This window comes from Apis cerana, linkage group LG4 (genome assembly GCF_029169275.1).
Source record: "Apis cerana isolate GH-2021 linkage group LG4, AcerK_1.0, whole genome shotgun sequence".
Taxonomy (NCBI): Eukaryota; Metazoa; Arthropoda; class Insecta; order Hymenoptera; family Apidae; genus Apis; species Apis cerana.
In genome coordinates, this window is record NC_083855.1 from 8,062,135 (window position 1) to 8,076,694 (window position 14,560).

The 14,560-nt window shown below is 37.1% G+C and overlaps 1 protein-coding gene and 1 non-coding gene across 3 annotated transcripts; both read right to left on the minus strand.

The window, feature by feature from the left end:
- Window positions 1–2,866: 2,866 nt before the first annotated feature.
- Window positions 2,867–12,388, minus strand: LOC107995632 (cilia- and flagella-associated protein 276-like). 2 transcript variants are annotated; one of them, XM_017053260.3, is made up of 6 exons: window positions 12,249–12,388; window positions 4,368–4,585; window positions 4,083–4,223; window positions 3,744–3,936; window positions 3,261–3,324; window positions 2,867–2,882 (listed from the first exon to the last, which is right to left on the minus strand). In XM_017053260.3, exons 2-5 carry the CDS (start codon window positions 4,572–4,574, stop codon window positions 3,317–3,319), a joined length of 549 nt encoding a protein of 182 aa, XP_016908749.2. In that variant the 5' UTR covers window positions 4,575–4,585; window positions 12,249–12,388; the 3' UTR covers window positions 2,867–2,882; window positions 3,261–3,316. The 2 variants fall into 2 exon arrangements, with proteins under 2 accessions (XP_016908749.2, XP_061929938.1); XM_062073954.1 differs by lacking the exon at window positions 2,867–2,882 and adding an exon at window positions 3,031–3,188.
- Window positions 12,389–13,531: 1,143 nt separating this feature from the next.
- Trnav-aac (transfer RNA valine (anticodon AAC)) lies at window positions 13,532–13,604 on the minus strand. Its single transcript has one exon. It is a non-coding gene; the product is annotated as a tRNA-Val (tRNA).
- Window positions 13,605–14,560: the final 956 nt, after the last annotated feature.

Consider the following 14,560-nt stretch of genomic DNA (forward strand, 5'->3'; position numbering starts at 1 on the left):
CCCTCCCACGGGTTGGGACGGGTTCGGTGGCGCGTTGTCTTGAAATAACTTTAAAACGTTGAACAAACATTCGAGTGGCATGGCAACATATTGAACAGAAATTAAAAAATAAGCTTCGTAAGCTCACCACTCATATAGATCTGACCTTTTACAAAGAGGGTGGCTTTCTCTCTACATTAAACGGACTGAGAAACCAGATCGACTGGAATAGAGGGTAAATTTCCAACCACCAAGCTCCTACTATTTGATTAAGCACGTACCTTCCGAGCTCCTTTCGTATTTGTCCTTACGAAGAGGAAGGACTCTAATTCAATTAAATTTTTACGACCGTCATATTTTTCTAAGACGAAATATTTTTTCCCATCATAAATTTAATCCATTATACAATTCGTAGAGTATACGGAAGGAAAATTTTAAAAATGCTATTATAAATTTATCATACCGAGGACAGTTTATTTATAAATTTATTGAAACGAGAATTTTTATTGAAATTAATAGATGTATTATTTTCTACGCGCGTTTTTTGCTTGCTAAAACGTCAGGAGAAATCACTCGCATCATTCGTTTAATACAGCCTATTTTCGGCTGTCCTTTATAACGTCGTTTGCGGCTTTGTCTTGACAGTACGTAGGTGAATAAAGTCGAGGGAGCAAAAATGGGACCGAAAGGAACGATAAAGCTCGACGGGTGGTGGCAGTGTGCACCGTGCTGATAAATATAACGTAACAAGTTCACTGGAATAACAACTTCATCCCGGAGGGATCAATGAGACTTTGCTGCGACTTTTACGCGGAATTTCCTTTCGAGTAAACGTATGCGCGCGGGAATTGGGAAGATGGTAAATCGATCATTCTTCCGTTTCTGTTACCGTTTATTCGTCAAACCGGCTCGATGATCAAAACAAAAATTTTATAAACGGATTTCTTCAAAATGTAATCTCCAATCTTATTTTTGATAAATCATTTTTTAACCAAGTCCTTAATATCTACAGAATATCTTTAAAAAATATGTATATATATATATTTTTTAAATATAATAAAAAAAGAAGGAGGATAAGTGTTATAATTAATAATAAGAAAGACCGGAATTAAAATTTTCAACGAAATTTCAGAAATTTTTCTAAAATCTAACGAATAATAAAATAAAAATTTACAATTTATATTTCGACGAACGGGCAAAATTACAAAGGATTACTTTAACTCGGAATAACTTCTAGAATGGACGGTACATTATTTAATGCGTTAGTTTAAATCGGCGATTAAATTGTTCGATCAACGTTATCGAATCTGCACGACGATCTTCACCGATCGTTTTCGAGATATTTGTTAAATTGAAAAATTACGTCGGAAGTTTTTATTATGCCTTTTCTCAAAATTAATTACGTTCGATGCACCACGAACCGTTTGAATTTGAGAAACAGAACGTGGAAATCTTCCATTTCGTTAACGGACGAAGGCAACCGACGAAGGCAACCGTAAAAAGTAAATTAAATAAGAATTAAATACAAATAAAACCGCTCAGCCAAGTAATTGGCTGGTTACCTCGCTCGTTACCCACCACGGTCTCAGATCGCTCCACCCTTATTCTTGCCACTTTCTGTACGCCCCCTAACCGAGAAAGAAAAAAAGGAAGAATAAGGTCGATAGACATTCGACGTGATGTAATCTACGGGCAGAATTATTCGATTCGTCGTGAAACGAATGGTGTTTACTTAACGGTATAAGTAACTCTTACTTTAAGCGGGGAAAAAGATAAAAGTGTTTAGGAATTTCTTTATAGAAAGTTCTCTTTATAGAAATTCTATGCTTCAATCACAATGAGTAAAATTCGTGACAAATGTCACGATTGTAATTCAATTTCAGATAAGACAATCTATCGATAACTCGAACCAATGCTAATTAAACTTCTAATCTACGAATGGTACAGGTTCACCAACAAATTTCTTTATTGCATTTATTTACCGTGACATGTACAGATTCTTCGAGCAAAGAATATTAAACAAAACTCATGAATTTTTCAATCGAATTTTTCTTTTATTTTAAATTAACATTCTTAAACTCCTTCTTCCATCCAATTACTCCGCAACCTCATATTCTACCTGTTTCAACCGACAACAAATTATTCGAAATCGAAAATTCTCTATCCAATATACCTACACCATGATACTTAAACAATAATAATCTCGCAGTCGGTTTCCCTTCAATTCTCCTTCCAATGTCGTTAAAAAGATAACGAGATCGGGTCTTTGGTGGAGTAAAAAAAGAAGAGAGAGAGAGAGAGAAGAAAAAAGAGAAAAGGAAGGGTAAATAGGCAAGGGTCGAGGAGGAGTTTTCGCCGCGACAATCATGGCCGGATTAGGTGTATGTATAAAGACAGAGCTGCTGGAAGAGGGTGTCAGAGGGGTTGAAACAGGTCAAACGGGGGGGCCAAGATAGACGTCTGCACGGGGAAGGGGGTGAAACATAAATGATATTCCATGAGGAGCATATGCGTACGGAGATGACTCCACCTCCGCGACGTTATGCGGCGAGGGTGGTCGCCACCCCCTGGCAGCGGGGTGCTGGTTTATTACAAACAAGGATTACCCGGGTAATGGGACATTCTGCCCCCTTCGTTCGACTGCTCGACAGTGAGAACGAACCGTGCACTGACTCACGCTTTCGCTTCTTGTCGAAGGACGGTGTTCGAGAGGGGGTGAGGCGATGGCCGAAGATCGCTCGCCAAGATTTCGGTGACGATGCATTACGATGCCGTGAGATATCTGGTGGACAAATTTGCCGACACGTTGTGGATGTTGACGATACGATCGACACCCTCGAGGGTGTCTCGATGATTATATATCACCATGATTTTTCAAAATAGTTACAGAGATGCGTCCAATGCTGAAAATAGGAAATTATTTTATATTTTTAAATTATTTAACGCGTTTTGAATGGTCCTCACAGTGGTCTTCGAGAGTTTTAGAATAGTTATGAGAAAGATGATTTGCAAGAAAGACGTTTAACGCATCCAATAACGGTACACCGATAATTTTTGTATAAAATATATATTTCTAAATATATTTCTATATTTTTATAAAATACTACACGATATGTTATACTTTATTCATATAGTATTACGTAAAATTTCATTATTTGAGGCCCATAATTAGTTATTGTGCGTATTTGTTTCATACGAAGACTTCTCGTCTGTCAGAATAATTTTTTTTTCTTTAATTTCATAAAAAGAAGGAAGGATTTGTTATTATTGTTATACTTTACCTTATATAATAAATATATTCCATTCCAGCAAAATTGTTTTCTCTGATGTATTTTTATCAAAATGCTAAAAACAAGAAAAATTGTTTAATAACAAAGTGATAAATCTTTTCGAAGATTGTATTAACACCTAAAATTATTTTTTCTTTTTCGATGTCTAATAACTTTTTATTATTTAAAATATATATATATGGAAGAAAATATCAAAAAAGAAAAATATATTAAATGAAAACTAACTAAAATAAAAGTACATAAAACATGTTTAATATCACTGGAAAAAGAAAAAGAAAAAGAAAAAGGAAGAGTTTTATTGATAAAACACGTCAAAATGATATAGTATTCATAAACAGAGAATTCGCGATCGGGTATGATAATCATAAAATCGTTGATTTAATTTCCTCAAATACAATTGTTAGCAGAGCTTTGCTTGCTAAGCTTTCATCTCAAACACTGATATAGATCCACGTTTAAATATTGTTTAAGTACTGTAAAAAGTTCCGTCGATTTTGCGACTGTATCCGGGATTAGATTGAACCGAGTGAGGTGCGGTGATATTTAATTTCACGCTACTCGGATGGACTCGTCTCTCTGGCACCGGGCCATAATAACACTCCGCTTCTTTCACGAACAAGGTCACTGGCTCTTTCAACTCCTCAGGGATGTCCGGCTCTCTGTAAATCTTGATTAATCGGAAGCAAATACGTATTTTAAATTATTTGCTCGATCGAAAAAACAATCGCGTTGGAAGGTGATTGGAAATTTCGTCGACGAATATATTTTATATGACAAACAGCGGTATGAAATTATCCCTAACATTTATATTACCTCGACTTTATTCTTTAAAACGCGCCACGTTTTCTTTCCTAACGTTTCTGGTTGCACAGGGATATAGGATTTCGGCACGAGCGTGTCTTTGCTATGAATGTATACGGTCGAAAGTGCCAAATCCAAAGAGTCCTCCGGCACCTGTAACGTTTATTCAAATATTGTACGATATTTTCTCCTTACCCGAAACGATACATACATCTTCAGTGTACAAGTTAAATTAAAGAGATCTGTCGATATTTGTACTTAGACGAAAATTTTAACGAAACGAATGATTTATGTTACCTCCTTTCTCTGAAGTCTGCAATCTTTTCTTATACTGGTTAACGTGTGATGTGCAAAGAGACGTTCGTACACGTTTAACTTTCTACTCCATTCTAAGTCCTTTGGCGAAACTTTACTACCTAGTACGGGCTTTTTCGTCCACACACCTTCGCGAGGGTATAAATCCGGTAGAGGGTAAGGATTTCGAATATAACTGACTTCTGCCATTCCGATATTATCTGTAATTATATACGCCTTTCTTTTCTTTTCTTTTCTTTTTTTCGTAATAAAACGTGTACAATATAAAATAAATTATAAAATAAACTATCAATTATCGTATATACGTTACGCTATACGATAAAGTAGGTACACTTAAAAATCTATATATAAAATAAACAATATTTACCATCGACGTGAATAACGATGCGGAATTTTATTAACTATATTACATTCGTTAACTCGACAACTTCAATGGAAACTTGTACGATCGGAATTAAACATCGCTTTACTTTACTCTCGAAATATATATTTATTTATACGAAAGCTATATATATATATATATATAACATAAATAGTTATAGTTATAGTCATGCCGTGTAGAGGATAATACCTGGATTGGGAAAAATGAAAGGTATTTCGTATTCGTAATGGAACAAGGTTGGTTGGTTGCGTGTTTTGCTCGGGAGGTGGCCGTCCATGACCAACGTCGACGTCCGATATTAAACCCGCAGTAATTTATGTTAGCACGAGCGTGCATAATGCTGTTTGTATAAAGCGGCACTGCCACGTGTCGGCTCGTGGCATCGCATCACTCCTACCTCCCTCAATTCTTGCGTGAACATGTTATAGAGATTTTAAATATTTCTTCGATTATCCGCCAAAGGATAGGCTCCGAGTTCCGTTTCGTCGATGGACATCGTTGCGATTTACCAATTTCTTTCTTTATCGACAAATTGTTAAATATTTCAACGAAAGTTAAGTTACGATTTCGTGGCTGCTCATTTTCAAGGATCGGCGCGTTGTAAGTTGTTGTAAATGAAGAATTTTGAAAGTTAAAGTGCACGAAGTTGGTTCGTGTCAAGGAGCGGAGTACCAATTCGTAGATAGATTCGTTGCGCATAAATATAAAAGTTTTTTGTTCCAAAGTTGTTCGTCGAGATGAAATAATTGGCGCGCCGTGGCAAACAGCTGACTGCTGGCCGGATGTAAAGGGAAGGCTGAAAGGCGGTGGCGGTGTATGAATGGCGGCATTCGGGGGAAATCTCGGTTAAATTTCACAATAAGCTCTTTCAACGGCTCCTAAACGTGAAAGCGGTTGTAAGCGAGCTTTGGGGAGCGTTACGAGACGCCCTTGGAAAACGGGCTGAGCGGACTGTAAAGGCGAGAATGAACGAAGGAAGGAAGGAAGGGAGTGGAACGGCCTCGATAAGTGGACACTGAATGATGGAATGCAGACCGCCCGCATGAATTAAACCAGCCCGTTTATGAATGGATCTGGATCAGAATCGGAATTTTTCGTGTTCCAGTGAACGTTGGAGAGTGAATATCGGCCGATCCGCTTCGAAAACGAACTTCTCATCTCTCGGGGATATCGAATACCGGATGTTAATCCTTGACCGTCGGAGGATGAAGAAAAAAGGAGATGAGAATGATTTCCAGAATTTTTACGAGATTCTTTTCAACAGAGAATTTGAACACGCGCCTATGTCGCTTTTCCAAAAAAGAAAAAAAAAAAGAATTTTCTAAACGATGCAAATTCATCGGTCGAAAATATTTATATCTTCATAGAAACGTGTTTACAGAAAGAAATACGCTCTTATACGAAAAATTCCTTCGTAGAGATGAATAATCCGCATACACGAGATGAGAAAAGATCGTTTCGCGCGTCATTGGTCGCACGCACGCAGGGAGCACCATCCACGAAGCTGTTCTTGAATCGGGCTAGGGTAGAGGAACCGACACGCGTAATCGCGTAATCGCATAATCGTGGCGCGTGCTGAAGTTCGGGTTGCGGGAGCTTTGCGTACGTCTACATCGGCGCACGTGCGACATTCAACGCGTTGAATCAACAACGATCGCGAATCACGAACGTAGCCGTGAATACGGGCGGCAAACCCTTGCCAACCGTTTTACGAGATAATTGTTCCGACGAGCTGATCTCCGGTAATAATGTACGGGCAGATAACACCGTTTAAATCAAAGAATCAGGAACACCTGAATTGTCGTCCGATCAGCTTCCGGACGATATCGATATTAATGAAATTGGATAAGATCGAGGCATCTACTAAATTGATTCCTTTTTTCTTCGAGTTGAGTTAACGGAATTTAGGATAGAAAGTATCAAAACGAAGACGATTAAAATACGTACAATTTACAAAAATTTTCACAAAAATTAATAATAATAGTAACAATAATAGGATGGAAATGGAAGGAAAGGGAAGAAGGGCGGATGAGGTTAGGAGTCGAAGAGGAGGTGCACAGGGGACATACGGCGGCGGAGAATCCGAAAGAAAAGGGAGAATGTATCCCTTCGAGATAGATAGGTGCGGTCACTGTCAGAGGGGGGTTGACAAAGGTTGACCAGGGGTAGAAACATTCAAATGGTAATCGGCGCGCGTCTAACATATACCGACCCTCCGACCCCCCTGCTCGTGCTTAAGGGGGTGCGAGCACCCCCTTGGCATACACCCTGCACATTCGCACCAGAATCAAACCAAATATTGGCAATATCATCCCTGCCGTTGCTGTGCCCCTCCTCTCTCTCTCTCTCTCCGCGACCTGCCTCCTACACTGGCTGGGAAACGATGTCCATTTGAATGCACGATTCCATTACCGACGACGATATATCGGGCCGAGGATATTATGGGATTAGGATTTCAAGGGAAAGCTGAAAAGAAAACTCGGTCACAAGGAGGTACGATGCGTTTCTGCAGCGCGATGACTCCAACGTGTCGTCGATCTTCTCTTCTCTTCGCTGTTGAAACGGATATTCGAATTTACAAACGGTTGGATAATGATAATGATCTAAAATTAAATAAATTAACGGTGAATTTGTATCGTATCGAGTGAGAAGGCGAAGCACGGGATATTTTAACGTGGCCGGTTAGGGACAATAAACACGATATTCGAGGGGTGGAAGGAATATATCGCGTAGATCTCACGCCATACGACGCGAGAGAAACGAAAGAAATATTGATACAGCTTTGTTGGAAAAACGTCCAAACAGAGAGGTGCAGGCGTCACGCCCCTGGTCCTCGTGCATTCTGGAAAAAGGAACATCTCTACAAAGGGTCGGAATATCGGGTAACGTTGCTGGTCGTTGTTGCGATCAATTCTGAATAGTCGCTGTCTTCTCGAAATGGATTTTCGAAATTTCGCCAATCATTTTCGCTTACCAAAAATGTGGTAATCAGAAAGAAATTTAAACTTTAGTTAGAAACTTTATCTTTTTTCTTTTTCCACAATCGACTACTCGTTTCATCGGAAGAAGCTTCACAGAATAAAGATTCTCGTTCGATTTCTGGGTGAGAAATAATACTGTTCATCGAGATCCCATGACCCTTCGCGAATGGAATAATGTCTTACACCCTGCGTGACCAATTCGATGAAACCAATGGGGAGGATAGGACAGCAGCGCGACAGGTGGCCCGTGAAATCAGTGCACGAGTGCGCCGTTCCATCGAGCCTGCCGTTCGATACGGTTCATTAGGAAATTAAGTGTATAATAATTAGAATTGGGGCGCTGATGGGACACGTTAAACGGACGTTTTTTCCCCGTTCCACCGACGCATCCACGCGGTCGAGAATAAATGGGCGGATTTCTAATCACGAGAAATGGATACTCGAGTCCAAAGCTTTCCTCAAAATTTTGATATATGTTATAGTATAGGTAGTTATAGTACTTTTAATATCACTTTTATCCCTCTATTTATTTTCTTTTTCTCATCTTTACAAGTAAAAGGAACAAATACATATCTATTCTATTCGATCCTTCCAATTTAAGGTAACTTTCTAACCACGAACGCGGTACGATACAATAGTATCCCTTTTCTCTCTAAAAAAAATCGAACTAATTAAAAACCTTTCTGGAGAATTGGAATCGAGAGGGAGGAAGGTCAACAATACGACACTTTACCACCGTGATTAATAAGAAACGATTCGATGGATGAACATATCATCCCTTTTCTCTTTAAAAAAGAATCAAAAACCCTTTTGGAGAAGGAGCAGAACGCTGGAGCAGCGGGAAAAAAAGAAAAACGATCTTCTCCTGATCCAAAATCCTCCTCCACGCAAAATATCTCGCCGAAATGCTCGCTATGCACGCCCGTTGCGCGCACGCCATTTGCATACCGATGATCGAGCACTCGAGAGGCGGCGGTTGCACATTTTCGCCCGCCGCGTTTGCGAGAGGTCGGCCGGCGGGGAGGCGGGGAGCACGCCGGTGTATTTTAGCATTTCACGTTTGTTTCCATTTAAATGGTAATCGAGTTCATAATGTAATTGTATTCACCGCGTAAGCCGGGTCTCACCGCACCGCGCCCCTCCTCCCCCTCGGCCATTGTTTGCATTGTTCTCCTCGCAGCGCGAACAATCCGCGCGCGCGCCAGCCTTTCAGCCTCGCGTACCGCCGAAATCTAAACCCCCTTCGCGCCTCTAAAACCTGCCCCTCCCCCGCTTCTGCCAGGCCGAGGTGATATTTTCCCGCCAGATACGATGCAGCAGTTTATGCGATACTGATGGATATCGGTGTGGAATACCGATACGGGCTCACACCATGGAAACTCGATGCGTCACCGGGTTCCATACCTCCGCGAGGATATTTCTGCTTCTCGTTTTAACTGTTGCCTTCTCTCTCCTTCTTTCCTTCTTCGGATTTTTTACCTTCGGATTCGTTTCGACCGCGTTTGAGAATATTCCACGATGTTATATCCAGTTACATCTGATTACTCCTCGAAATGATATCGAATCGTGTCGTTGGAAAAACAATTACCCGGATATTAAATTAATTGTGACAAATGTCACCGAAGGATTTTCTCAGAAAATTCAAAGTGGACGTAGAAAAATTCTTACGAAGATTCCCCTCTCCCGGAGAAACGTTGTATTGTTACACAACTCACGAAGAGTCGCAGAATCCGGTGGAGGCGCGGGGTTAGGGAGGGTCCTATCGCAGGCTTGAAACGAGGCTATATACGAAAACTGGGAGGGAGGCGGGGGGAGTTGGCCGCGTTATTGTAACGCAGGGGATGCCGGGTGTACGTGTTAGCCGAGTTGGTTGCCTTTCTCTCATACATATTCATCAAACGCTAATTAATCATCGCCAGGCGCACCCACTGCGAGCCACCCTCTTGGCAGCAGGCAGAAGCCGGTGAAAAAAAAAAAAAAATATACGATATCCGCAACGCAGACACCTCTATATATTACGGGCGCGCATCCAGATGTCGAAGCCGGCGAGATTTTTAAATGGAATTGACAACATCGGGAACGATCGCGGTGAATAACAAAAATTTATCGTTGCCTGGAATTGCTCGACTGTCTGGATTAAATGGAGAGAGGGGAAATTACGGATACGGCGATCACCGGTGACGAAATTTTCACCGGACTTCGCTCCAGGTTACGAGGCAGCTCTTTACGAGGAGGATTGTTCGTGTCGTAGGAAGAAATTAAGGCACGATTACAGGAAGCACACGCGGATGATACACATTTCCTCTACAGCTCGTTTCTTGAATAATTTTTTGAATAATAATTTCTAAAGTAGAGGCACGTTATATTATAAATTTACGAAGGTAAATTTACTTTGGATTTGATTCAATTTTCCAAGGGTTAAGGTTACGTAGTATGTAAAAAAAAAAATTTTTAAACGAATATCCGATATATTTCTTCGCCGTGAAATATCCGTTTCGCGTTATTGACTTTATCCTCCCTCTTAAACGTGTCGTAAATAGCGCGACTCGCCGCTTGTACGGAGGCCAATAAGCGCGCGGGCAATCAATCTAAATTGTAATTTCGTAATCCTATTAAACAGGAGGCCACCTTCGCACGCACTTGGCCCGGGTTCGGGACGCGTATAATTAGGTATCGTTTATTTTACACCGCAGCCTAGGAGGGTGACACTTCCACCGTATATAATGTATACGGCTGTTTTGGGGTTCCGGGCGGACGTAGACGGTGGCCACGATGGTGGTAGAAACGCTTCGTTGCTAATGGCGATGCGATCATCGATATTATGCGCCACGGGAATCCCCTTTTCCTTTCTATCAACCCTAAGTGTATTCTTTCCTTGCAACGTCTTCCGATTAACAATGATCGAACTCGATCGATAAGAAGAAAGAAATAGGAACGTTAACGCGGATGAAAGATATCGAAGTTGCTTCGTTATTATTTTTTTAATTTAGAATCGAGAAAAGTTTCACTCGACGACGATGCGATTTCTGGCGATGGAAAGGAAATCGTTAAATCGTTAAAATCGCGTTGGAAAAAATCTGGTCGTCGATGTTTTGACTGGCGACATCAAATCGCGACAATGGCAGATTGTCTGCTGACAAATGAGCGGCCCGCCACGGGACAGCGATCCACGCACGAGACATATGGTCCTCTATAAAAAAAAAAGCGCCAGAGATATACAAGAGATGGCCTGCAGTAACAGCATCCAGTCGATCCGATATTAATGGAGACCAAACACCGCACATTCTGTGTCGCCTCTGTCCCCGTTGTGTGTACATATTGGTGCGCCATTATGTCCCTGTTATAATGTGTACACACACACCCCCTTTCGATACAATGGAATGATCTATGATTGTGCCAAACATCGTGGATCGTCAAGTCAATTTTTCGACCTTCTGCTCTGTCTCTCTTTTTCCTTTTTTTTTTTTTTTCTGCGATCTATCAGCTATCTCCGCTTCTATTCGAACTTTGGCATCGATTTTCGTAATTTTTCCAACGTTTTTCGTATCAATTTGTAGTTAGACTAAAAGTATTGAAATTTTATTTCTTAACCCAGGTGAATAAAATTAAATTTAAAAAGTCATTCAATAATTCTAACGCGTGGTGTATTGATATATCAATATATTAATATTTTCAATTCGTTAATCGAAAAAATTACTACGATACTTTACGAAGAATGTTAAAAATGAATTACATTGTACAGTCACACGGAATCGATGCGACGTTGATGTTAATGAAACACTCGAGGCGTAAAATGAATATTCCATCTCGCGGTTTTTAATGATTACGATACGCTTAAATTAGCTGAGATCGAGTCCATGGAACGATTTACGCTTCACGGTTAGATTCGAGTAATTCCAGTTTTCCTGAGCGTGCAAACAATAAAATTGGATTTAGCGACCCTCGTGGCACGTACGTGGCGTGCGACTCGAAGGGTGAGTTTTCGGAAGGTGGACAAGCACGCCGGTTCCGAGGGAGGGTTGGGAGATCAAAGACGCCCTCCGGCCAATTCCGTAGTTTCCACGTGACATATTAGGTAGAAATTGACGGCGACAGCCTCGAGTAACGACGCACCCGATAAACTTTGATCATTTCACCTGTGGGACTTGTTTCGATTCGTGAATATTATTATCGCGATAGGCGTGCCGATTCGCCACCCGTGATTACGTTGCCACGATGGAAAAGACGAAGATATTGAGTGGTCTTATTGTTATTGACATGACGATCGCGTTTCAGAAATGGATTATGCTCGTTCTACCGAAGATTAATTTTGGATACAAGGAATATTTTATCAATTTTCTTTTATATATTTATTACTTACGATTTATTACTCAATGATAGCTTTGTTTAATATTCTTGAATAATTGAATTGATTGACGATCGTAGGTTAGAGAATGTAAGTAATAAAGAAATTCTAATAATGTATCAGTCAAAATAATTATAGATGTATTTAATACGTACCTTTTGTAAACGGTAAACGACGATACTACTGTTCGACGAATTTACTTAGCAACTGTGAAGACACTACTTGTTATAAACAGATTCGAAATTAAATCGATATTACTTTCCATAGAAACAGTTTAGATAGATAGATATATTAGATCACTACATTTTGACAAATAGCGACATCTGTGAGAAAAAAGTTACGTTGAATTAAAGAGATACCATATAAAATATTTTAAGAATCATCTTATTATTTTATTTTCAACGTTATCGATTCAACATAAAATAAAATTATAATGTTAATAATGAAATTTAATCTACATTTCAATGAAATAATTATAAATTAAAAAATAATGAAATAATGAAATATAAATAATATATTAAGAATAATAAATCAAGAATCAAATATATTTTGTAGCCACGTCTAAAAGAAAGACAAGGAAAATAAATAGTAAGACAAAGATAGAGATAAATTAAAAATACTGAAATCAGCGCCATCTCTAGAGTGCCGCAAATGAAACATATAAAAGAGGAAAGAAAATAATGTAAGAAGGATAGAGATAAACCAAGAATTGATCGGGAGTGCCATCTTTTGGACATCAAAATTATTTATCCATAGTAGGGTAAAGTAGAATAAGAATTGAGAATCAGCACCATCTACCAAAATGATAAAAAATTAAACATTTTCAAAAATATTTAAGAGATGGTACTGATCTTCAATTCTTATTCTACCTTATCCCACGATGGAGAAATATTTTTGATGTATATTAAGGCACTATTCTTATTTTATTCTTGTTTTGTTTTCTTATATTATTTATTTTCCTTATGTATATATTTTATTTATACCATTCTGGAGATTTTAATATTTTTAATTTATCGCTATTTTTATTTTATTATCTGTATATCTATACTTCTTATTTGCTATATACTTTCTTTACAAATTTTTTTACATTATATATTACGTATTGTATATTAATATATAATAATAATAACATATAATGTATTTAGATATATTATATATTTTATATTTAGATATATTATATATATTTATATTCTTATATATTGCATAAACGATATATTTGTTTTTAAATTCATTTTCAGTCTCGTCTATGAGGTTAGAGTTACTTATAACACTTCAACAATTTTGTATTACTTATTAGACCACAATTACTACAAATACGATGATGATAGATAAATTTTATAAATGTTTTTGTAAATATTTAATTAATTATTTTTTATAACATTGTATAATTTAATTTTTTGACTAAAAATAAAAATTATTGAATATTAAAAAAAATAAATGTTTCCGCCCGGGATCGAACCGGGGACCTTCCGCGTGTTAGGCGGATGTGATAACCACTACACCACGGAAACTGTTGCATTATTATTTTTTTAAGAATTATTTATGAATAATTTTTAATATAAAATATTAAAAATAAAATTTAAATATAATATTTATGAATTAACATTTTCTGAATCATGAGCAAATTAAATATAACAAAACTTTCACATTTAGTTCATTTATTTAACATTTTTTTTATTAAAAAATAATTTAATTAAAATTTTTTTTATTTTGTTATTATATCATTTAAATTTTATTTAAATAATTATTAAATTTATTTCATAATAAAAATATAAAATTCACTATATTTCATATTTAACAAAGAAAAAAAAATATCGCGTCTTGATAATGAAATTTCAAAAATTAAAGAGTACAAATGTTAAAAATTTTTATTTTTATTTATGTACAAATTGTACTTTATATTATATATTTTATAATAATAATTCCCAATATTATAATAATATGAATAAGTAAATCGATATAATTGATCTATTTTTAGTGAATAGAAAAATCAAAAATCAATATTATTTAAACATTCATTCTTTTTTTTTAATAACATAGATTAAACTATAATAAACTTTAATCTTCTAATTAAAATATATAATTTTTATTTCTAGAAATATCTTTTATGGATTTATCGCACAAAGTTTTTAATACTTTTCATGATAATAATAAAAAGTAATTAAAGTAACATCACTGTTTAGAGTTTTTTTATATATTTATATTACGTATTATCTACAGCAAATCATTGTCCTTCAACTCTCAAATATGGTTGAACTTTGACATTCTGACATACAATTATATTACTTACTTCATAATGTTCAAAATTTAAAAATAAAATATATAATATATAATTGAATATATTAATTTGAAATATCTATTTACTTTGTGTTTGATATTGCATCAATTATAATAATGACGAGTATATTTTCCAAGTTATATTTATAAATTGCAAATAAAGATTATAAATGTTTATAGAACAAATATA

Excerpts from the sequence above, each read along its gene's own strand:
- LOC107995632 (XM_017053260.3), bottom strand. The coding sequence starts at position 4,574 with ATGGCAGAAGTCAGTTATATTCGAAATCCTTACCCTCTACCGGATTTA. Across the intron at positions 4,224-4,367 it reads GCAGACTTCAGAGAAAGGAG|GTGCCGGAGGACTCTTTGGA; the intron begins GTAACATAAATC and ends TAAACGTTACAG. Across the intron at positions 3,937-4,082 it reads TTTTAAAGAATAAAGTCGAG|ATTTACAGAGAGCCGGACAT; the intron begins GTAATATAAATG and ends CGATTAATCAAG.